Source organism: Lepidochelys kempii, chromosome 25, assembly GCF_965140265.1.
Source record: "Lepidochelys kempii isolate rLepKem1 chromosome 25, rLepKem1.hap2, whole genome shotgun sequence".
Taxonomy (NCBI): Eukaryota; Metazoa; Chordata; order Testudines; family Cheloniidae; genus Lepidochelys; species Lepidochelys kempii.
In genome coordinates, this window is record NC_133280.1 from 15,552,558 (window position 1) to 15,576,902 (window position 24,345).

The window sequence follows — 24,345 nt, forward strand, 5'->3', positions numbered from 1 at the left end:
ACGATGACGGCTACTAGTCGTATTGCACTGTCTGCTGCCACAAGGCAATGGGTTGCTGCTACTGTGTAGCAATGCAGTACCGCGTCTGCCAGCACCCAGGAGACATACGGTGACGGTTACCTGAGCGGGCTCCATGCTTGCCGTGGTATGGCGTCTGCACAGGTAACTCAGGAAAAAAGGCGCGAAACGATTGTCTGCCCTTGTTTTCACGGAGGGAGGGAGGGAACGGGGGCCTGACGATATGTACCCAGAACCACCCGCGACAATGTTTTAGCCCCATCAGGCATTGGGATCTCAACCCAGAATTCCAATGGGCAGCGGAGACTGCGGGAACTGTGGGATAGCCACCCACAGTGCAACGCTCCGGAAGTCGACTCTAGCCTCGGTACTGTGGAAGCACTCCACCGAGTTAATGCACCTAGAGCATTTTCTGTGGGGACACACACTTGAATATATAAAACCGATTTCTAAAAAAACGACTTCTATAAATTCGACCCAATTCCGTAGTGTAGACATACCCTAAGGTGCCACAAGTCCTCCTTTTCTTTTTAATCTTGCTGAAGTTAGTAGAGTTACTCTGGATTTACAACAGTACAACCTAGATCAGAATCTGTACCAGAATCCAACACCACCAGATTTAACACAATTACTGGCTTGTCCTAACAGCCAGCAGTGCTGCAATTTTCCTGTATCTACTTTATGACTTGCACTCAAGAACTAAAGTCACATTCACTTGACTTATCTCCAAGAGTCCCATTTAAATTGGGCTAAAACTTTCTAAAAATATAAGAGTTTGGACAGTGGGATTCAGAATGGAGGGGAGAGGGGAGTTGTGGGAAAGGAGAACCAGATCTCTGAAAGTGAAAAGTGCATTATTTTTTCATGGGGGTTTCCTGCACAACTTTAAGTAGTATCAAAATATGCAGGTGGAAGCCAAAGGAAGTGCTAACCACCAGGAATAACACAGCATTTATGCAAACTGAACACTGGACGTTCTAAACTCTTCCCAAAAAAATTCTCAGCAAGTTACAAGTGTGTACACAGAACTCAGCTGCAGTAAAATGACAAATTTCATAAGCACCCTTTTTAAAGCATCTCTTTATACACATTCAGAATACTTGGCTCCCGCAAGTCTGATATCATAATAAGGGTGGAGTGTCCTTCTGATGAGAACAAAGATAATCTCTTGTGAATCTCATGAACACAGGAAGTAATAGTTCAAGAGAATTGCCAGTTTGCAGTTTCCATACTAAATTTTACATACAAATTCAAACTTAGCTATTCTAGAATCAGCCAGTACTTTCAAGTTAAATATACAGTGAATTAAACAAAGATTTAATCTAATTTATAATTTAAAATAAAACATTAGTGATATTAAACTTCTCTGATTAAAGGGCTAAAAGGAATTCTCTTAAATACATAAAGTTAGACTACAGAAGAGTCTTCAGGAAGTCTACTAGTACAAATCTGTCTCAACTGAAATGAGATTGCATGGAGCAGCACTCCAAGCAGTCTCCAAATAAGGCACATTTAAAAGAGCTCAGGAACTGCCCCTCCTAAATGACTATCTGTGAGACAGAAACAACATCCCAGAAGTATTTACAGTTGCTTGGAAGTTTTTGGGTTGGCACCCAGACTTACTATTCAATAGCTAATCTGGGGTCTCCTATATGAAATGAGGTGGTGGTCCCAGTCCAGTTCCCTCTTTGCGCATCCACATCAACAAAAAGCCACTATACCACAATCGTTACCCTTGTTAGTCATCTGAGCAGAGGCCATGGACCACATGGGTAGTTGAGACCAAACTCCCCTCTCATTCCTAAAGATGGGCCCTGTAAGATCAGAAGTAAGGTACACCTGCAGGGCAATAAGAAAGCTTGCCAATCCAAATGCCCAGGCTCTGACTGACCTGTGGATGTCACAGTCTCCAAGGCGGTCAGTCTGGCACCTTTCTCCAGCCCTAAATTAAAAACAAAATCTAATAACCTCAAGATTGGCCAATTTGTTTCCACAAGGAATTTGAGACTTTCTCCCAGTCCACTATTCCCACGAAGATAAGCAAAGCAAATAAAATCTTAAAAGGAAAGATAAGTGAATAGTGTATAAGAGATTCACATATATGGATTTGGACTTGACAGCATAGCCTTCGGCTAAAAACTTCATAAGTCAACCAGTCACTACATAAAGCAAAATCTATTTAAGTCATCAAAAAATTAAAGTACATTGTTTTTTCTGCCTATGTTGAGAAGCTTCCCAAAACTATACCATAGTTTAACAACTCTGAACATAAAATCATTTTTAACCATAGAAGAATAGCCCTCTTGTTCAGACTTTTGAAATTCACTTTGCATTTTTAACTTTAGAAATCTTAAGAGCAAGACAATTACTCTTTGATTAATCTATTTAATAAGATTCCAGGATTGTCACTGTCTCTCTTTCTCTCTGAAGCCTAGAATGCCTGTTGAGTCAGTGTGAACTAATGGAAAGAGCTAAAAGCATGGTTGAGAGCTCTTTTTGTTTAGAATATCACCAGGTTTCGCAGTCTGTTACCATTCAAATTTTAAGTTCTCAGCCATTTTCGGCTTTTTACAAATTACACACGTAATTTTTTACAAATTTTACAAATGTACAACAGCACAGACAGTCACCCAGGGTTATTTAATACAACTACACCTCCTCCAGCCACAGAATCTCTTATTTGCCAATATCACCCTACCTACAAGTGATCTAGAATTTCTATCTGATTTGTAAATCTGTTTTTCTTTTTAATTGCAATCAAACATAGTCGCACAACCATGAAAAAAAGAAAATTTTCTACCCAGATATCCCCTCCTAAAACGAAAAATTTAGACCAGTACCCCCATTTGTACAAACTATGGCAAGTGTCCTGCAATCAGATACTTGCAGGCAGACCAACATACTCACATAGAGTCCCATTAAAAATCAGAAACACAATACTAATGAAAGGGTACCATCCTACTACATAAGAATACCCATAATAAATCAGAAACACAATACTAATGAAAGGGTACCATCCTACTACCCATAATGGATCAGATCAATTGTCCACCTAGTCAAGTATCCTACGTTCCAACAGTGGCCAATGTCGGGTATTTCAGAGGGAATGAACATAAAATGCAATCATTCAGTGATCCATCCCCTGTTTCAGAGTAGCAGCCGTGTTAGTCTGTATTCGCAAAAAGAAAAGGAGGACTTGTGGCACCTTAGAGACTAACAAATTTATTTGAGCATAAGCTTTTCCACTCCCAGCTTCTGGCAGTCAAAGGCTAGGGACACCCAGAGCATGGGGTTGCATCCCTGACCATCCTGGCTAACTCTTTTAGCCTCAAAGTATTTTACACCTTATTAGGCTAAACATCCAGTGCATCCTTAGGCAAGTTAGAAGAAAAGAAAAGGAGTACTTGTGGCACCTTAAAGACTAGCCAATTTATTTGAGCATAAGCTTTCCTGAGCTACCGCTCACTTCATCGGATGCTCACGAAAGCTTATGCTCAAATAAATTGATTAGTCTTTAAGGTGCCACAAGTACTCCTTTTCTTTTCGCGAATACAGACTAACACGGCTGTTACTCTGAAACCTGTCCTTAGGCAAGTTAGTCACTCACTCAGCATAATAGTTGGGAGAACTGGTTAATATTTGTCATTAAACTCCTTAGATGGTTTTTGGCCTTGAATGACATGACTGCCTGATCAAGTGTATAGAGTATTATTTGTTTGCTTTTTCTTTTTTAATTTTTCTGGTCCACAGCAACAAAGATTATGGTGAACATAAGGCCACTTGGGATCCCTTATGTTCAAGGATACCAGATTATATATGAAGTGAAACAAATAATATGGTGAAGCCCTATTAAACACTACAAAAGACAAAGTTCACATCCAAACCAGTAGATTTTTTTCCCCAGCCTGCTGGGCATGACTTACTGTACAGCAAGACAATATGGGTAAGCACACTTACTGCACTAAAGAGGACCAGTGACTAGAGTTTGCCTTCAGCACACTTCACAAAACACAAACTGATTCTGATTTTCAAAGCTATCATTGCTTGGTAAACTAATAAAATGTCTGACAATCAGTGAATTAAAAAAAAAAAGCAGCAAACATTTTGGGCCCACAGGGACAACTCACAAATAGGTGGACAGCTGCCTGAATACAGATGACAGCCAGGAAGTGGCATCTTATATTATATGCTGGAAACAGTGAAGGGTGAGTTACAGTGGCTATTATATCGTTCATTACATATCTTGAAGTATCTGCCCCAAAGGTTTGGAAGAAACTCCCCGCACACACAAAAAAAGCAAACTTGTTATTCCCTTTCATATCCCTGCTTAAAAAACTCTTCCTCGTGATGCTTACAAAATACTTGGCAACGGTTCGGCTGCTGGTGTGCTGAGACCACTGCCTATTATGCAGGCTAACAATTTCACTGTTTCCTTGCACTCCCCCATCTGCCTATCTGCCTCTAGTCTTATACTTAAGCTTTCTGGGGCAGTGACTGGTTTTTGTTGTGTTTGCACATAGTACAATGGAGTCCTGGTCCATGACTAGTACTCCTACTCACTATAGCAATAAAAATAATTGTAGTCGTGAGTGCAAATGGGATGTTCGATACAGAACGGTTATGGGGAGGAAAAAATTTAGTCTAACAAACTTAACAAGAACAGTTGAGAGAAATTTCAAACACTGTAAATCAAGACAAGCATATTATCTATAGGCAAGCTATTATCTATAACTGAAATTGCTGGTTTTGCCATTTCTTTTGAACATACCCACCCACCACACCCACCAGCCCAAAAAGACAGACACACGCACCTCTAATGGTAGAATCCTGACACTAAGATGAAGACATAAATATTCCTTTCAGTTCCTGACTGGGTGTAGAGGTGAAGAAATAACTGTTAATTTGCAAGGGTCATCAAAAGGAAAATGTGTAAGACTTTTCCATCAATTTAATCAGCAATTCTAGGTCAATGCAGTTCAATTTCCAATTATAATCTAATGATAACGGGGGTTAAATACGGGTCCTTGATTTGTCCTTTTTTTTTTTTTTTTACACTGAAGATAAAGAGTGCAAATCCCTTGATTTTTATATCATTTAATTCTGACTTTGAGCATCTGTAGTCACCTAATCAAATGCAAGGATTTTTCAGATTGTCAAATACTCAACACACAGCTTCTACCTTGGCTAGTTTACATACTAGAATTCTGGCTGAAGTTTCTTTTTACTTCAGAAAACAGCAAGTTATATGTTCTGCAAAAAAACCCTGAACAACTAGATCAAATTATTAAAGGGTGTCAGAGAGAGAGAGAGAATGCCATTTCAAGGTGTCAAAAGGCACTAACAAGTTAAAAAATGATTTTTAAAACAATTTCCTTATCCAAGGCCCTGATCCTGAAAACTGTTACACACAGGCAAACTTTTGCACCCATGCAGAATCCACTGAAGTCAATAGGGATCCATGCAGGCACACGGGTCCAAGTGCATGGAGAATTATTATTTATGTTAACACCTTATTTTATGAAAAAAGGCAAAAAAAATTAAGCAGCTACACTGGTTTTCACAATTTACATTAATTACTCTAATCAACTTGAACACTAAGAGGAGACCAATTTCTCTTCATGATTCATATTCACTAGCACTAAGGCTTCAATCTCGAGATTGCAAACCCAGCAAGAGAACGTTTACATCCAGACAGAAGCTCTTAAACCATTTCAAGTGTTATAATTTTTATTTTTTAGCAAACCTAAATTTCAGGCCATACTACTTAGTTGTCAGATTAGTGGTGGAAAACATTAAATGCTCATGACAGTAGAACGATTTTATCTGTAAAGCCGCTAGTGTGTTAATTCACCAGAAGACACTGTTAACTGTATCTTGTGCTCGATTGGTAACAGCCCGCTTTTTCACAATTCTACGAGGACAGTGCAGACACAAACTGCACAGCAGAGTCTGTATCAAAGAGAAAAAACAAAAAACAAATTCCTTCTCCTCTCCCTGTTTCTCTGCTGTCACAGTTGGGAAGCAACTCCAGCAAGCCAAGCTTTCTAAAGACACTGATTGCCTGCAGTTCCTAACACTGATCAGACAGCAGTGTCTGGATCCAGACTGACAGATGTTCTTCCAACAGGACTGGCACAGGAAGTGAAAGCCTGAAGTGTAGAGCAAAGTTGTAACCTACAGTGATAGCACCTGTTCCTTCCAGAGCACTCAAGGGACATAATGTATTCCACCTTTAACGTGAAATGTTTTGTAACAGTTTTATTCTCTTACACAAGTGATTTTTTTTTTGGTTACTCATAGAAGAGAAGAGCAACACCACTGGCTACAACCAGACAGTGTAGATACGACTCTGTGAAAGTTTCCCTACTTGCATCTGCCAATGCCTTCAAACTTGAGCTGTGATGCCATTAATATTCAAGTGCTGTAGGTTCTATAGCACAGACAACCAAGCCAAAACAGGAAGCCAAATGACTACTACAAACCAAGTGAAAATTACTTTAAAAAAATCCTCTTATGTATAACATGTTAGAAGTTATCAGCCAGTGACAAAAGCAATGTAAACTGTAAGGAGTCCGGTGGCACTTTGAAGACTTAACAGATTTATTTGGGCATAAGCTTTAGTGGGCTAAAACCAACTTCATCGGAAGCAACTGTGATGAAATGAAAACTGTTTTTGCTACATAGCTATACTTCACTGGAGCTTTTTTAAAAGTCCCACACCTCTTCAGTACCATTTGAGCAGTAAAGTACGTACGTACCCGCTGGCGGGACTCACACTTTCCAACAAAAGGCCCCAACCCTGCAATAACTGCTGCACTTGTGCATAGCTCCGCTGGTGATAGCAGGCCATCTACATGCAATCAAATGCACTACTCAGCCCAAGAGCCTTCCCAGTGCACTAAAAATTCATGTATACAACTTCTCAAACCCTTTGAAAATATCTTTGTCCTAAGCGTGCTGCAACTTCAGTTACTCTCTGCTAACCACAAGGTCTCCAAGGCTACGGACTTGGCAAAAAACCTATGCAGGTCATTTAAGATGGGATAAAAACATTAAGAAATATGCACTGAACAGAAGAATGGCCACACTGGGTCAGACCAGTGGTCCATCATGCCCAGTATCCTGTCTTTCAACAGAGGCTGGTGCCAGATGCTTCAGAGGGAATGTACAGAACAGGGTAATTATTGAGTGATTCATCCAGTTGTCAATTCCCAGTTTCCGGCAGTCAGACGTTTAGGGTCAACCAGAGCATTGGGTTGCGTTCCTGACCATCTTGGCTAATAGCCATTGATGGATCTATTCTCCATGAACATATCTAATTCTTTTTTTAACCTAGGTATATTTTTGGCCTTCACAACATCTCCTGGCAATGAGTTCCACAGGTTCACTATGCACTGTGTGAAGTATTTCCTCATGTCTGTTTTAAACCTGCTGCCTATTAATTTTCTTGGATGACGCCTGGTTTTTGTATTATGTGAAGGGTTAAATAACACTCCTCTATTCACTTTCTCCGCACCATTCATGGTTTTGTAGCCCTCTATCATATCCCCCCCCTTTGTTGTCTCTTTTCTATGCTGCACAGCCTAGTGTTTTTAATTTCTCCTCATGTGGAAGAGAATCTGCATGGAGTGATTCTGCTTTGGACAAGAGGAATGGACTAGCTCATTGGTTTTAAAACTCTGGGGTGCACCTCCCTGAGGGAGGTGGGATGAGGTTATCAGGGGAGCAGTGAACAGGATGGAGCATAGGTGCTTCTGAGTCAGCCACATCGTGCAGGTCACTGCAGGCCCTGCCTGGTGACACAGTTAGGAGGCTGCTGCCATCACTCGCTGCTTGGGAATTGGGCTTTGCTCAAGTTCAGGTCAGACAGCATACAGACAGCTAGGCAGCCTTCAGGTGCCTGTGCATGCACACTGCAGAGGTACCAGATTTGATATGGGGGGCGGGGGTCGCTACAAAGCTGCAGCAAGGAGGAAACAGAGCCTCCCCAGCAGCAGCAGATCATCTTCCTGTGCTCAGCAGCAAGTAAGAGGCAGGGGGCAGATGGGCACCTAGCACTTGCTCCTGACAGAAGTGTGACTGAGTGCATCAGAGGCACCCCTGCCTCTTCACCTCCTGCAGGCACCCGGCAACCACCCAACCCCTGCCTCCCACACAATCTGCCCCCCTGCATCTTCCCAGGCACCCACCACCCACTGCATCCTCCTATGCACTCATCAGCTCTGCCTCCTACTCTTCCCTGCACTGCCGAAGGGCGGAGTGGAGCGTGCATGAAATGTGACTCTCTGAAAGGGGGAAAAGCAAAAAGAAAGCTTGGGAACCTCTGGACTGGATGACATAATAAGCAGTTCCCATTTCTAATGTCTATGATTCTGTAAGCCATCATTGCTATAAGAATATTATAGCAGAGCTATAAAAAGGTAACAATTATACACACACACAAAATTAATTCACTTTTGAAGCTCTCAGAACTTATAATAATGCTGTGTTAAAATCAGTGCCCATCAGTCAAACGACACCCAATCATAAGAACTCAGAGTTGAGGTATTTATTGATAGAAACTTAGTCAGTAATCATTCATTTGATTCCCTGCCAGCTAGGCTTCTGAACTTAGTGAGGTATTCACTGCATCCTTACAATTACAAAGCAGCCAAGAATTACTATAGTCTTTCATGAGTTTAGAGAGGGTTTTTTCTACCTTCTTAATGAAGAGATTATTTGAGACCTCAGCTCATTTCACTGAATCATTTGTTCTCTTATGCTTCTTCTGTAAATTTCATAAAGCTAGACCTCCAAGACATTCTAGATTCTCCCTCATAAGCTTAAAACAAATCTCCAAGGTGGCCTCAATTATAAGGTTGTCTTACGAATAAAGCAATATTACAGTTACACACACACAGATCACCTCTGCAACAGGAGATATTGTTGCTGTTATACAAAAGTTGCCTTTTTTATTCTAGAAGTAGCCAATTATGCATTTTAGGAGTGAAAATATTTATTATTCATACATCATGCTAAATTTGCATGATACTTCACAGACAAAATTCCTTTTGCATATGAATCCAGATATGACATGCCAGAGAAATATGGGTGGGTGATTTAATAGAGCACTGTGTCACTTTTTTTTTCACGAGCCAAGATTGAAGTCTTCTGGAAAATGAACAAGTTTAACCTATTTGAGTGTCTAAGGAATCAGAACATATTCTTGCAACATTTGTAAAAAAAAGAAAGCCAGGATTGTTTTTCTATGTTTAAATACTCTTTGCTATTTCTAGTGAACAAAAGTTTGCAGTTTAAAACCCAGCCACAACTCAGTAACAAGTAAAATCAGGATACAGACTTAAAATAGTGACTATTCTTCAGAGTTCTGCTCTACTGCTGGGCATGGAGCCAAGCTAAGCTACAAGACAAACCAAACCTTACTTGTGCTTAAAAAAAAAAAAAAAAAAGTGCACACACACACACAAATCAGATCTATTGCCGGTTCTCAAATGTCACCCTCTGTTTTTGAAAAGTATCCAGCCAAAAGGAGAATGTTTGCCACTGACAATTAAATGTAAAACCTCAACCTGGACTCAGACTTGAAACTTATTGGTTAGTTTATTATAAAAAGACCTCTCCTATCTCAAATGTTTTAAGTTTAATGATGTAGAGACACCTTTAGCCAATTGTGAACAAATAATTTTTGAAGTGCGTCTCCTTGCTGATGGACATTTCACAGGATGATCTGGAATGAAGTGTGCCTCCCTAATACCTGCTCTTTGCCCCATGCCCTGTTCCTCAAATAGAAAGGCCTCAGGAAAGATCAAACAAAAGCAGAGATGCCCTCATTAAGCAAGATAAAAAATAAGCTTTTATGCTCCAATTTTTATTTTTAGCCCCAGAATGAATATTCAGTTATGTAACCCCACATGTTTCATAAATCAAAAGGCAAACAGGGCATATTTACATTCTTTGAAGTGTACTACTTCACTTTACTCCACTGACAGGTAGCTGGGAGCATACCTCGTGTGATTCATTAGTTAAAATGTTATTGTTACAAAATGAATAAATGATTCATCCACTGTGGAGTCTTGTATAAGCTTTCGTGAGCTACAGCTCACTTCATCGGATGCATCCAATGTAGTGAGCTGTAGCTCACGAAAGCTTATGCTCAAATAAATTTGTTAGTCTCTAAGGTGCCACAAGTCCTCCTTTTCTTTTTGCGAATACAGACTAACACGGCTGCTACTCTGAAACCTGTGGAGTCTTGTGTTCATTCACATTGGTAAGAAGATTATTTAACCATGTCGGTGCTACCAAATTTATACTGCACCAATCCTGATGTCACAAACTTTGCAACATGCTTTTCCCTCTGACAGTTCTTGAAATTATGACTACACTTGCTCTTCAGCCTCCAACCTTCATACTGCACCTCAAGAACTATACTGAGTTTACAAGATGAGGAACAAGCCCCCTTAAGTTTGGAAACACTTGGCATCCCCTGAATGCTAAAAGCTGACAGATTTAATCCTTTTGTTGGACAAATGAAAAATATGATATTACTGAAAAGATTAACAAAGTTTGAATTCCATGCACAAGGGTGGGAATCAGGCACTTTTCAAAATGTCCTCCTCAGTCTCCCTCTCAGGTGGGAGAATGCCACAAAATTGGGGGGGGGGGAGAATCTCTATTGTGGGTTTCCTGCAATTGTGTCCTTACCATAACCTTTTAAGCAATCTGACGGCCACTGGATATATAGATAGTAAGGGGTAAAAAACTTGATAATCCACTCTACCCAACAGTATTAGAAGTCATAAAAGTGGCCTCAGTGTGTCACTGAGGAAAAAGAAAAGGGAGCTCCAGTCCATTGTCTTGACACCTGCCCCCAGATCTTCTCAAAAGAACCAGCCCACGGGAGGTCTCAGAGCACCACTTGAGGGATTTCAGTGCATCAGAACAATTAGAAATGAAAACAATGAAGAACCCTCTGTAGAGCTACACACACCTCTGCAAGTATCTCTTTCTAACCTGATGCCTCAGAAGAACGAGCAGTAGATAATCAGTTGCCTCAAATAGCAACACACCTTCTTGAACTACATGCAAATTGGATACAATTAATTTAGGCTTGAATAGAGACTGGGAGTGGATGGGTCATTACACAAAGTAAAACTATTTCCCCATGTTTATTCCCCCCTCCTCCCCCGCCCGCCCACTGTTCCTCAGACGTTCTTGTCAACTGCTGGTAATGGCCCACCTTGAGTATCACTACAAAAGGTTTTCTCCCCCCTCCCCCGCTGGTATTAGCTCATCTTAAGTGATCTCTCTCCTTACAGTGTGTATGGTAACACCCATTGTTTCATGCTCTCTGTGTGTATAAATCTCCCCACTGCATTTTCCACTGAATGCATCCGATGAAGTGAGCTGATAGGGGTTTGGGGCATCCAATTCTAATTTCTCTCTCTTCTGAAACCTTGACGATCCAGAGGAAAACAAACCCATCACTAATAATAAAGTAATTATATGTTGGGAATCCAAATGAATTGAAGATTTAGCTACCATCACAGCAATCTGCCATTAGCACATCCAATTACCAACATGAAGAAGACTCACAAGCAGCCTCAAAAATTAAGGTATGTGGGAACATCAGGGAGGGTATTCTCCCAGTCACCAAGAAAACAGAGATGGGATTAATTGGCAAGGAAGTAAATATTCTAGGAACATTTCCTAATAAAAAAGGATGAACTTTTCTAGTACCTTTCATTCAAGAACCTTCAAGTGTTTTACAAACATTATTCCCATTTTAAAGGGGGGGAAAAAGCACAAGGTTAAGCGACATGCCCAAGACCACACACTAAGTTACTGGCTGAAACTGGAGCTCTCAGCTCAGGAGACTTGGCTCCCAATAACCTACTCCAGTGGTTCCCAAACTTGTTCCGCCGCTTGTGCAGGAAAAGCCCCTGGTGGGCCGGGCCAGTTTGTTTACTTGCCGCGTCCGCAGGTTAGGCCGATCGAGGCTCCCAGCGGCTGCGGTTCGCTGCTCCAGGAAGCTCCCATTGGCCTGGAGCAGCGAACCGCGGCCCCTGGGAGCCTCGATCGGCCGAACCTGCGGACGCGGCAGGTAAACAAACCGGCCCGGCCCACCAGGGGCTTTTCCTGCACAAAAGGCGGAACAAGTTTGGGAACCACTGACCTACTACTCTAATTGGTAGACCACAATTCCTCTGAATAGCAAAGTGATTATGTTTATGAAATTTGTAAGATTTTAAGGTACCCCATAAAATAAGAATGTGCCACTCTAATCCTCCCCCCACCCACGACAAATCATTAAAAAAATTAAGATTCATTTCATGTGATTTTTTTTTTTAAATAATGCACAGGATTGTTCTGGGGAGAGAGAAGAATTTTGATTTCTTAGGAAATCAGTTATAAACAGTTCTATCATAGTTATTCAGTGACAGCGTTATGAGTTATAAAGTAGTGATGAATTTTCAAACATCTTTGGTTGACAAAATATGCTCTTTTGCAATGCTAATTTGACTCTAAACACAAGTGCCAATGGAGACTTTTACAAATGTCTTGTTCGGAGTTGTCATGCATAGCACGTTCAGTACTATAAGAAAGATGATTTTAAACAAACCAAACAACTATAATAAACACTAACCTCCTGAATTCCATTGTTTCAACTACGTGGAGGTCTCCACTTCGGTCACCACTCCCTTAAATTTACACTAGTCTTTGGATTGCATTTGTTTGCTGAAATGCAAGTTGTTTAAGAGCAAAGCAGCACAAAGAATGCACTACTGAGGTCACAACCAGTTGTTGTCACAAAGTGAACATTGTTACATGGTTAGCAAAAACTGTAAGAGTATCTTGACAGCCTATTTCTTTTCACCTAGTTCTTCCAATGCCATCAGCTGGCATATATGTATGTGTAAAACAGCTATAATAGCATATTTATGATACTACTGGAGTAATATTACAGCCATAAGACGCTGAATTTTTATTTTAAAATGTAAACCCCCATTGTTTTTTTCTCTCTCAGATATAGTTTTACATTTGCTGCACACTACACTAAAGTAGTGAGTTCCTGATAATATATTCAGTACAAAAACAACAAAGCCAACACAAAATAAGTTATTGTGCACAAATTGGTATTTTCACAGCTGCTCTGACAAGACTGCTGTAATAATTCACTATTAGAAATTGATACAGTGGTTTCATAATTAGAGTTGAGTGATAATAAGATAATGCAAATGTATCTTACATTAAGGGCAACAATTTTAAAAAAATTTACTTTGATAAAAATAACTTTTTTTTCTGAATCGGAATCATTTTAGCATTACTTGCACGTTAAAATTTTTTTTAAATAACTTCAATTTCTCTCAATTTACTACCACAGATATAAAATTTAAAAACAAAAAAGTTACAAGATTTAAGAAGCTGCTACTAAATCATAACTGAATTTAAACAAGTGTATATCATCTTAAAATTACTAAGGAATAGCACCTTACACGTTCTCAATGCAGACACTTCACTGAAGAGTAAAAATAATTGGTAGAATTATTGTGCTCAAACATGAAAAGCTGAAATGCCACCTTACAGTCACTGATCCTGCACAGAGTTTCAGTGGGGCTCCATCTGGGCATGAGTCCACTCAATCCAAGTTCGGTGAAGAAGGGAGTCCTTACTCTCTTTAAAAATGTAGCAAAATAGTTTGCAACAAAAATCAATGAGACAAATAGATGGGTTCTAGCACTAATTACTTATTTCCTATTTTAAAAGCAGTATTTTGTCAAACAGTTAAAAAAAAATCTGCTTTCTCCCAATTGGCACAGTCAAATCTAAGGTGATTTTAAAAAAAAAATCAAGATGCCAAGAAAAAGGAGATGTTTTTGTCCGGTGGAAAATGAGATGCAGCTGGCAACTGAGAAGTTGTGAGAACCTATCTTAAGTATAAGAAACTAAACCATTACTGAGCATGGTTTTCTGCAATGGTTCCCCCAAACCAGGACTGAAAAGAGTTGACTATACAAAACTGTTTTCCCTTCCTTTCTTTCACCAAATCACAATCACACTTTCTGAAATAGTACTGAAAATGGTTTGCACCTGATCTACATTCAAACATTTTTAAGGGAAATGTGTTGCTAAAACATTTTCAGCAACTGTTCGATATCATATCATAGACATGATTTTGTGGTCCAGACCTACAACCCCCTTATTCATGCAGGCAGTTCTTATGAGCAGTTCTCCACTCAGGTCAATAGGCCAAGTTTTGTAACTATAACCAGTACTAAACCAAAATTACAGACTTTGGGTTATAAACAGGACACTGAGAAACTAACAACTCAAAACAACTTTTGGGGATCTTAACTGTGGAAAAACCTGCTCTCAAAACTAACTGTTCTCAACTATTGGTCTATATCCCATTACAGCGACTTCTGGCATTTGTGTCTGGGATGTCAAGAATGCATTTTACTGGGAAGGAAACCTTAGTCAACTTCAAACAACTGGAAGAGCTGAGCATACATATCTTTCAGAATGGATTTGCTTGTAAACTGAATAACTCCTATGAAGGCAAACCACCATAAGGATTCTTCAGCACTTGAGCTAAAGAAACAACTTGTTTAACTGAACATGGTGTTCTACTAACAGTTACAAGATGCTGTTGAAACATAACAGATTTTTACAAATGTAATTTCTTGTGTGTGTATACGAATCCAACAAAACACTATGAACCTAAATACAAGAACACTGCAACTTTATAGGAAAATACTTCCTCTAAGAAAATTCAGTAATCAGAATGCATGTAAATGACAAATTAAGAACAAAGCAATTTTCCCCTTTCTTTTTTCAAACAAAATGTAAGCAAGTTTATAGTAAGAAATACTACAGTATGTGTGTTTTATACTTTGGCATATCAACAGCCAACCAGGTCTATTTACTTTGGACAACGCAGACTAGTTAAGGAACACTGAGTGATGCACAAGAACAGAAACTCTTTATTCCCTTGTGGGTAATTAACTTTCATGCTCACACAATGCAATTTACACTAAATCTTACAAAGAATGAATAACATCTGGTGCAATTATTTCTGCACATTTAATTCTCCCTAAGCTTGTGAGTATAAGTACAAAATGCACAAAGCCAATGGGAACACAGTATGGCCCCTTGGACATTTAGGCCCTGATTCTGCAACCTCTTACACACCGGCAGACCCCTGCACACAAATCCCCAAACACTTCAAGGATGCACAGGTGTCTACCCACAAACAGTCAATTGCAGGATTATGGCTTTATTCTGTGTCCTGCTACAGAAATTCAGTTACCATACGGGAAGATTATGAGCCAGGCCTAAATGATCTAGTTTTCGTCTTAGAGATATGTATCCAGGGACCTGAGTCTTTCTTTAGCATTATGAAGGACTTAAAGGGGAGGACCTTTACCACCTCCCCCACCCCACCCCCTAAAACCTAGGGAACTAAGAGTCAAAATTAATATGTACATTTGAGGGGAAACCCGAGTCTAAAATCCAGCTACCTCCCTGTGTAACTGCGTATCGAGAGTTCTGTGTTTACAATGCAGAAGCAGCCTTCTGTTAGAAAAAAAGAAAAGAAAAATCATGAGCCGCACCAGACAAAACATCTTTAAATCCATCAACAGTGACTTAAAACAGAAATCTGAAGTGCCATGCTGGGCCAGGCCGGGCCGCCATGCTAACACCACGTGATTTGCTAATGGTGGACAATTTTTTTTTTTAAATCAGTTACATGACTTAGGTTGTATTCAGACTCTGCTACATCATTTGTGTTTTGATTTATAGGTAGTATTTAAAATATTACCAAAGTACAATATCAAATAAACACTGTTGTTCTGCTTAAGAAATTAGCAGCTAAGATCTGAAATAAAATAAAAAAGTGACTAAGCATTTTAGACACTGATTAAATAACGTAGGGGGCAGATCTCTCAAACCCTTATAGAAGTGAAGTATAGTGCTTACCACTGTTCCCTCTAAGCTGCACGCGTGTCCGGGCGCACACTGATCCAAAACAGTGCGCACACACAAAATGAAATACTACATCGGAGCTGGCCGAAATATCATTTACGGGCGATTTTTGACATTGTTCACCCACCATCTATCAACACAGCCAAACTCTACTAGCTGGCATGGAGGGGAAGGGATAATGTATAATGTATAAACATTTTACTCGCTTGGGAGCATTTGCCTCAGGGCGCACAAATTTGAACTCTGCTTCAAAAATTTGCACAGAAGAAATTTTTTGCGCACACAGCCTGTCAAAAATTAGAGGGAACACTGGTGCTTACTACCACAAGCAGTACTGCTGACATCAGTGGGACGATTCCCAGTGCAAAGCACTACCTGCAGCATTTGCAGGGTTGGGTCCTAATTTTTCATGATATATTTCTTCAATATATTTTAGCTTTACAGATACGTATAACGACTATCTCCCTAGTTAGCATTTTCATCAAATCCTTTTAACAAAAACAAACACTATTGTAATAAAATTAAATACTGTATCACCATCATTAATATTTAGCCTGCCTTTTAACAAAAAAATTTATAGATGAGCTTTCTTGGTTTAACTAATCTTTTAAATACTGTTTTGCATAATGTTTACATTTGATTGCTTACAAATTGTGTGTTCTATGAACATATAAGACATAGTGCTCTTTTACACAGGCTTTAATTCAAAATACAAATAATGAAATTCTCTCACTTTACATATAACAATTTCATTGTATATATACACACACACAAATGTATTGCTATCTTACCCTGTTTAATCATTCATTCATTTTTATTTAATTTTACTTCAGTCATGTGGCTACACCTACTACATTAAGTTTATTTTTTCACTTGTGTTTAAGGTTGAAAGATCGATTTTAAAACTTCATTGTCATATAAAAATTCAAGAATTCAGGCTTAGTCAAGGTGAACTTTGAGCGGGTATTTCGCAAAAGAAATTTTCAGTAACTGAGTAACATTGAAAAAAACAGGTAATGTAGGCATGCACCATTTTCTCAGGTCGTAAACATATGAATCCATATGATGCTACTGCATATGACGCTGGATTATGTGTTACAGAACATAAAGTAAATGTGTGCCACTGGGGATCATAGGCTTATTATTATTATTAGGGGTCCTCAGATGAAACGTGCTATTAGTATTAAGGTTGAATGAAACATCTCCATGCAGTTCCATGACCACTGGGATTTTATCCACAACACAAACCTTTGCACAGGAGTACTGGAATAATGGAAAATGTTTCCAACTGTTGACATGAAGCTAGTTTTTTGTTTACTTCCTTGTTTATGAACCAGCATCATCTATGTCAGCACAGCTCTCAGAGCAGTGCTCACTTAGTTAACACAGCTGAGTCCAGAAGAGGGAGCTCAAATACTGTTTTGGCTCTGATCCCTCAAATCCTAGTGATTTACAAAAAATATAAAACAAACAGCTAGAATCCAGGGGATATCTCCAACTGGATTAAAACCACCTTTAAAAGGCAGATGACATTCTGAGCCTAAACTGTTTTTTTATACCCTGAATTTCCTGACACTTGAAGGACCAAATATGAATACCAACATTACTTGAAATTTTTTGTGCTCTAACATTTTGGTCCATACAACCTTGAAAAATTGATTAATATTTATAAAGGAATATTAAGGTTGCTACTCCATCATTTAGGATGACACACGCAGAGGCAACCCTCATCAGGCTGTGCTGTAGCAGATATTTTGTGGGGAGACTGATGTGGATAGCTCATTCATCAAAAGAAAGTACTAATTGGTAGCGGAAAAGCTGTTGGAAGTTCATGTCCTGTCCCAAAAAAGGGGCTTTCCACAAAAGAGCCACTCTCCAACCTTAAAAACAGCTCCTACTCTCTGTTTATGATATTAAAGTCCACAATAAAGAGAAGTTCTTTTCACTCACTTTGGTAAGATGGGGTCTCACAGATCTCTCCAATTACAGGCACAAAGGTCCCATACACAAGGGGTAATTCCATTTGAGTCACATCCCCACTTTGGTGTGTTCCCTGTATTAGCCACTCACCTCCCTCTCCCCACACACACTGCCTCAGATAATTAAAAACAAAAGCAAAAAAACATGCTCCCAGGTTCTCTCTGCTGCAAGATGGGCCTTCTTCCCCACTCCGTCATGATGAGGCTAAGCTACCTTTCAAACTAAAATAATTTAAATCTCCCGGGGGGGAGAGAAAGATGTGTCTCTGGTGTGAAAAAAATTAAGACTTTTCTGTTTCATATTTAAAATACTTTGGTGAGAACAAGAAAATACCATGACTTAAAAAAAAAACCGCACACAAGACTACACTGCATAAATAGATGAAGAATACCAACTCAGAGAAGCATTAATGTGCGTATGCACAAACGTTAGTATTGCAAGTCTTTGCCTCTGCTATGACCAATAACTAACCCTAAACAGACAAGATGGTAAAGCACTGCAAAAAGACAATTACTAATAATGAAAAAAACAAGAGAAATTTTGGGTTGGTTCCACAAACTGAATCAGAATAACGCATTTTCAGACTGACAGCAAAGTGTGTGGTTGCCAAGTGAAATTGAGAGCCAACAGCAAGATTGTGCTTAACCCTTTTTATACTGCATTTTAAACACAGATGAAATCATGCAATAAAAAAAATTCACAAAGGAGACATTGTGCTCAGCTATTTGGTCAAAATTTCCATCACTTCAGAACCCAGATTCCTGAAACAAGTTATTCAGCTTGGGTCACTTTCTCAATGCTGGTCTTCCTTAAACTAAAGATGAGTTCCATCTGCAAAATTCAGACTAGAATTTTGAACACCAATATTTGGGTATGCTTGGCTCTGGTATTGCGAGTTGTATCCATCCTTACCGTATATAAATATTTCAAACTGTGAATGCTCAGTACTGAATATCACTTTTCAATGGGCACATTTTAAGTACATGGTTTCATGAATTCTCTCTCAAGAATATTCAAATCCTGAGAACTATCTGGAGGGTTGAAAATTACAAAGCTCGTGTATATTTAAATAGATTCTTTACAAAACCCAACTTGACAAGCTCTACCAGGACAACACCAACACAAGGGATAAGAGAAGATTCAGATAACTGCAAACATCACTAAAACTGCTTTCAGTATATCCTCAACTAACACAAGGAGAAACTTCACATAGCATCCTCCATTAAATGTCAACAAATAGTTTAGCATGAACAGAGTAAGAATAAGTAAGTATATACCATAGTAAGAGTTAGCTGATAAAAGAAATGTGCCTTTGTTTTATTAGAGAGACAAGATGGGTGAGGTAATATCTTTTACTGGACCAGCTTCTATTGGTAAAAGAGACCAAGCTGTTTTAATTAAAACAAACAAGTATTTACACTATTCTGATAACAAGGAATATAAAGCAATACAGCGAATTTAACAATATGTTCCCTTTCATGGTACGATAGGGCTACAAACAGGCTTGCATTTTTATTTTTTTATCTTAAAGCAGCATAAAAATGTTGACACACACATAAGCTGAAGACACTAATGGAGAGTTTTCTCTCTCTCTCTCTCTCTGTCTCAACCATCACTAGATTTAAATCAGAAAAATCCATAAGCAGTCAAAATAGCACCCTGACATTCCTGGCAAGCACTGAAAATGTATTCACTACACTGTAATTTCTAATTATGTGTTTCCCAAAGACAGCACAAGACAAAACGGAGCTGAAGGTGCATTAATTTGCACTGATGACAATTAAAACATAATGGGAAAAATATTAATGATGTTAACTCAATGCATTCACACAGTTTTACTCCAGAGTAGCAGCCGTGTTAGTCTGTATCTGCAAAAAGAAAAGGAGTACTTGTGGCACCTTAGAGACTAACAAATTTATTTGAGCATAAGCTTTCATGAGCTACAGCTCACTTCATCGGATGCATGCAATAGAAAATACAGTGGGGAGATTTTATATACACAGAGAACATGAAATAATGGGTGCAGTAACACCCATTGTTTCATGTTCTGTGTATACAAAATCTCCCCATTGTATTTTCTACTGCATGCATCCGATGAAGTGAGCTGTAGCTCATGAAAGCTTATGCTCAAATAAATTGGTTAGTCTCTAAGGTGCCACAAGTCCTCCTTTTCCTTTTACAGTTTTACTTATTATCAGTATGGCGATACATGTGCCTCCTCTACACCTTCTTGTGCCTGAACTCATCCAGCGTAATGTCTAAGTTCAGTTGCAAGCTACTCAAGGCAGGGACTCATCTCTCCATATTTTGTAAAGCAAAAGGAAGCTTTCAGCACTCTACAGAAGGTATCAAGAAAGCAAATGCATATTTACAAAGGAGGAGGAGGACAAGGATCAGATTATAAACTCTTTCTGAGAGACACAATGTTTTCCTGTATGTTTGCACAGGACCAAGCACAAAAGGCCCCTGAACCTAAATACTACATGAAATCTTCCCCACATTCCTCATGGACCTCACACCCAGATGATACTCCTCTCACCTCAGTCTGGGCTCTCACTCACACAATGATGCTCATTCTTATTCCGAGGTACTGATTCTAGCCAGCAGTAATAACCTACTTCTGTTCAGCAGGTGGGCATCATGGCACCACCAAAAGCTGGACAGGGCAAAAGGGCCTGCAGAACCCCATGCCACAAATCCAACCAGTTCCACTCTTGTGCGAGCTACCAGAATACATGGCACTCCCTGCCATGCATATATCCTGGGGAGGCAGCCTGGTGAGCCCTGCTCTCCAGAGGGGAATGTTAAACCAGCACTGGGGCTGCACACAGCACCCCCCACACACGGGGGGGGGTGTCAATCGCCCCCTCCTCCCTCAGCCCCCCCCCCCACACACACACACAGAGGGGGGGGTCAATCGCCCCCTCCTCCCTCAGCCCCCCCCCACACACACAGAGGGGGGGTCAATCGCCCCCTCAGCCCCCCACACACACACACAGAGGAGGGGTCAATCGCCCCCTCAGCCCCCCCCACACACACACAGAGGAGGGGTCAATCGCCCCCTCAGCCCCCCCCCCACACACACACACAGAGGGGGGGGGTCAATCGCCCCCTCCTCCCTCAGCCCCCCCAGACACACACAGAGGGGGGGTCAATCGCCCCCTCCTCCCTCAGCCCCCCCCACACACACACAGAGGGGGGGTCAATCGCCCCCTCCTCCCTCAGCCCCCCCACACACACACAGAGGGGGGGTCAATCGCCCCCTCCTCCCTCAGCCCCCCCCACACACACACAGAGGGGGGGTCAATCGCCCCCTCCTCCCTCAGCCCCCCCCACACACACACAGAGGGGGGGTCAATCGCCCCCTCCTCCCTCAGCCCCCCCCACACACACACAGAGGGGGGGTCAATCGCCCCCTCCTCCCTCAGCCCCCCCCCACACACACACAGAGGGGGGGTCAATCGCCCCCTCCTCCCTCAGCCCCCCCACACACACACAGAGGGGGGGGTCAATCGCCCCCTCCTCCCACCCCACACTCACTCACACACACACACACAGAGGGGGGGTCAATCGCCCCCTCCTCCCTCAGCCCCCCACACACACGGGGGGGGGGTCAATCGCCCCCTCCTCCCTCAGCCCCCCACACACACGGGGGGGGGTCAATCGCCCCCTCCTCCCTCAGCCCCCCCCACACACACACACAGAGGGGGGGTCAATCGCCCCCTCCTCCCTCAGCCCCCCACACACACAGAGGGGGGGTCAATCGCCCCCTCCCCCCTCAGCCCCCCCCACACACACACAGAGGGGGGATCAATCGCCCCCTCCTCCCTCAGCCCCCCCCACACACGGGGGGGGGTCAATCGCCCCCTCCTCCCTCAGCCCCCCCACACACACACACAGAGGGGGGGTCAATCGCCCCCTCCCCCCTCAGCCCCCCCCCCACACACAGGGGGGGGGGTCAATCGCCCCCTCCTCCCACCCCACACTCACTCACTCCACACACACACACACACACGGGGGGGGTCAATCGCCCCCTCCTCCCTCAGCCCCCCCCACACACACACGGGGGGCGGGGTCAATCGCCCCCTCACCCACGAGAGGGATGTTAGTTGCACCCTCCTCAGCCCCCACAAGGCGGACACGAGCTGCCCCCTCCTCCGCAGCCCGCCCGCTGCACGGCGGTCAGCCGCCCCCAGCCCCCCCCCCGGGGGCTATTGCCCCTCGCAGGGGTCCACCGCAGCCCCCCGCGCTCACTCACCCTGTGGGCCCGGGTCAGGCTCAGGTCCTTCATCACCTCCTCGAAAGCCGCCGTCTCCTCCGCCTGCTTCTGGTTGTGCAGCGCGATCTTCTCGCTGAATTTCCGCGGGTTGTTCGAGGCCGCCATCTTCCCCGTCCGCGTCCCCCTCCCCGGGCCGGAGGGGGCACGGCGCATGCGCGGGCGGAGGGGCCGGGCGGGGGGTGGAGACCAGCGGCGCCCGCGCCTGAGACGGGGCGAAGGGAACCAAGTGCGCATGCGTACGCGGGGCGAAGTGCCGCAGACGCCGTGGAACAGGCGCAGGAGCGGACTTCCGCGTCCTCGCCCCCGTTACTGGCCCTTTAAAGATGAGTTGGGAGGGGAAGGGAGAGGAGCAGGTTGGGCGCCGTCCAGCGCGCATGCGCGGTAAACCTAGGCTCCACCGACCCTGTTCCCATCCAGCAAGAACAGATAGACGGGGAGGGTGTCCCCTATTCTAGCTGCCCCCAACCCCCCCCACACTTTCCTCCCTCCTCCCCCAGCCCTGGCTGCCCCCACCCCCCCCCACTCCTCTCCTCCCCCCCCCAGCCCTGGCTGCCCCCACCCCCCCCACACTCCTCTCCTCCCCCCCCCAGCCCTGGCTGCCCCACCCCCCCCACTCCTCTCCTCCCCCCCCCCGCCCTGGCTGCCCCCAACCCCCCCACACTCCTCTCCTCCCCCCCCCAGCCCTGGCTGCCCCCACCCCCCCCACTCCTCTCCTCCCCCCCCCAGCCCTGGCTGCCCCCAACCCCCCCCACTTTCCTCCCTCCTCCCCCAGCCCTGGCTGCCCCCAACCCCCCCACTCCTCTCCTCCCCCCCCAGCCCTGGCTGCCCCCAACCCCCCCACACTTTCCTCCCTCCACCCCCAGCCCTGGCTGCCCCCAACCCCCCCACTCCTCTCCTCCCCCCCAGCCCTGGCTGCCCCCAACCCCCCCCCACTTTCCTCCCTCCACCCCAGCCTGACTGCCCCCCACTCCCCTCCTCCTCCCCCTGCCCCAACTGCCCCCAACCTCCCCCCACTTTCCTCCCTCCATCCCAGCCCTGGCTGCCCCCCACTCCCCTCCCAGTTCCCCTCTCCTCCAGCCCTCACTGCCCCCAGTCCCCCCACTTTCCCTTCCACCCCAGCCCTGGCTGCCCCCAGCCCCCCCCCCCCCACTTTCCTCCCTCCTCCCCCAGCCCTGGCTGCCCCCAACCCCCCCACTCCTCTCCCTCCCCCCCAGCCCTGGCTGCCCCCAACCCCCCCCCACTTTCCTCCCTCCACCCCAGCCTGACTGCCCCCCACTCCCCTCCTCCTCCCCCTGCCCCAACTGCCCCCAACCTCCCCACACTTTCCTTCCTCCATCCCAGCCCTGGCTGCCCCCCACTCCCCTCCCAGTTCCCCTCTCCTCCAGCCCTCACTGCCCCCAGTCCCCCCACTTTCCCTTCCTATTTTCCCCGTCCACCCCAGCCCTGGCTGCCCCTAACCCCCCCATTTCCCCCTCCTATTCCCCCCTCCTCCTAGCCCTGATTGTCCCCAACCCCTCCCTTCCCCCTCCTATTCCCCCCCTCCTTCCAGCCCTGGCTGCCCTCACCAGCAGCTACCCTCTTCTGCAAGAGAGGGTACAAGCAGCTAGGAGAGACGTGGAAGCAATATTTACACTGTGGTAACCTAGCCCCCCATAACTACCAGTGCATACCCCTACACCCACCTATAAATACACCTGCCCTCTCCTATATATATAAAAATATCGAGACACACACACATCTTGCCTGCTCTGTAGCAGCCTCTACTCTTACGAAAGGTGCCCCCAGCATCTTTACTGTCCATGCTGAGTAGTCAGGACCTTAGAAGACCCACCCTCCGTAAATGCATGGACCTTCCTCTTGCCTGGGAGTTGAGAGGGTGAAGGGTAGAGAAGAGATTGTAGCCTGTAGTTCCAGGGAGCGTAGCTGTTTCAAGTTCAGGCTGCTAAGTCACCCCTTGCAGCTGTGCTAATGCCATCTTGGTGTCAAGCGCTGGGGTCGGGGAGATGCAGGCATTCAGCGGTAATAAACCCTGATCATGCTGGTATTTCCTAACGCCCCCCACTGGCACTCTGAGATAGCGTCGT

The 24,345-nt window shown here is 43.6% G+C and overlaps 1 protein-coding gene across 7 annotated transcripts in view; it reads right to left on the minus strand.

Moving 5' to 3' along the window:
- The window catches only part of CRTC1 (CREB regulated transcription coactivator 1), a 134,653-nt gene extending 112,243 nt beyond the window's left edge, over nt 1-22,410 (minus strand). For all 7 annotated transcript variants that reach the window (XR_012156180.1, XR_012156184.1, XR_012156183.1 and 4 more), the window contains exon 1: nt 22,241-22,410. Coding sequence is in view for 1 of the 7 variants with exons in the window: in XM_073324069.1 (XP_073180170.1) it covers nt 22,241-22,366 (126 nt within the window). In the remaining 6 variants the exon portion in view is untranslated. The remainder of the gene's footprint in view (nt 1-22,240) is intronic.
- Between the last annotated feature and the right edge of the window lie 1,935 nt (nt 22,411-24,345).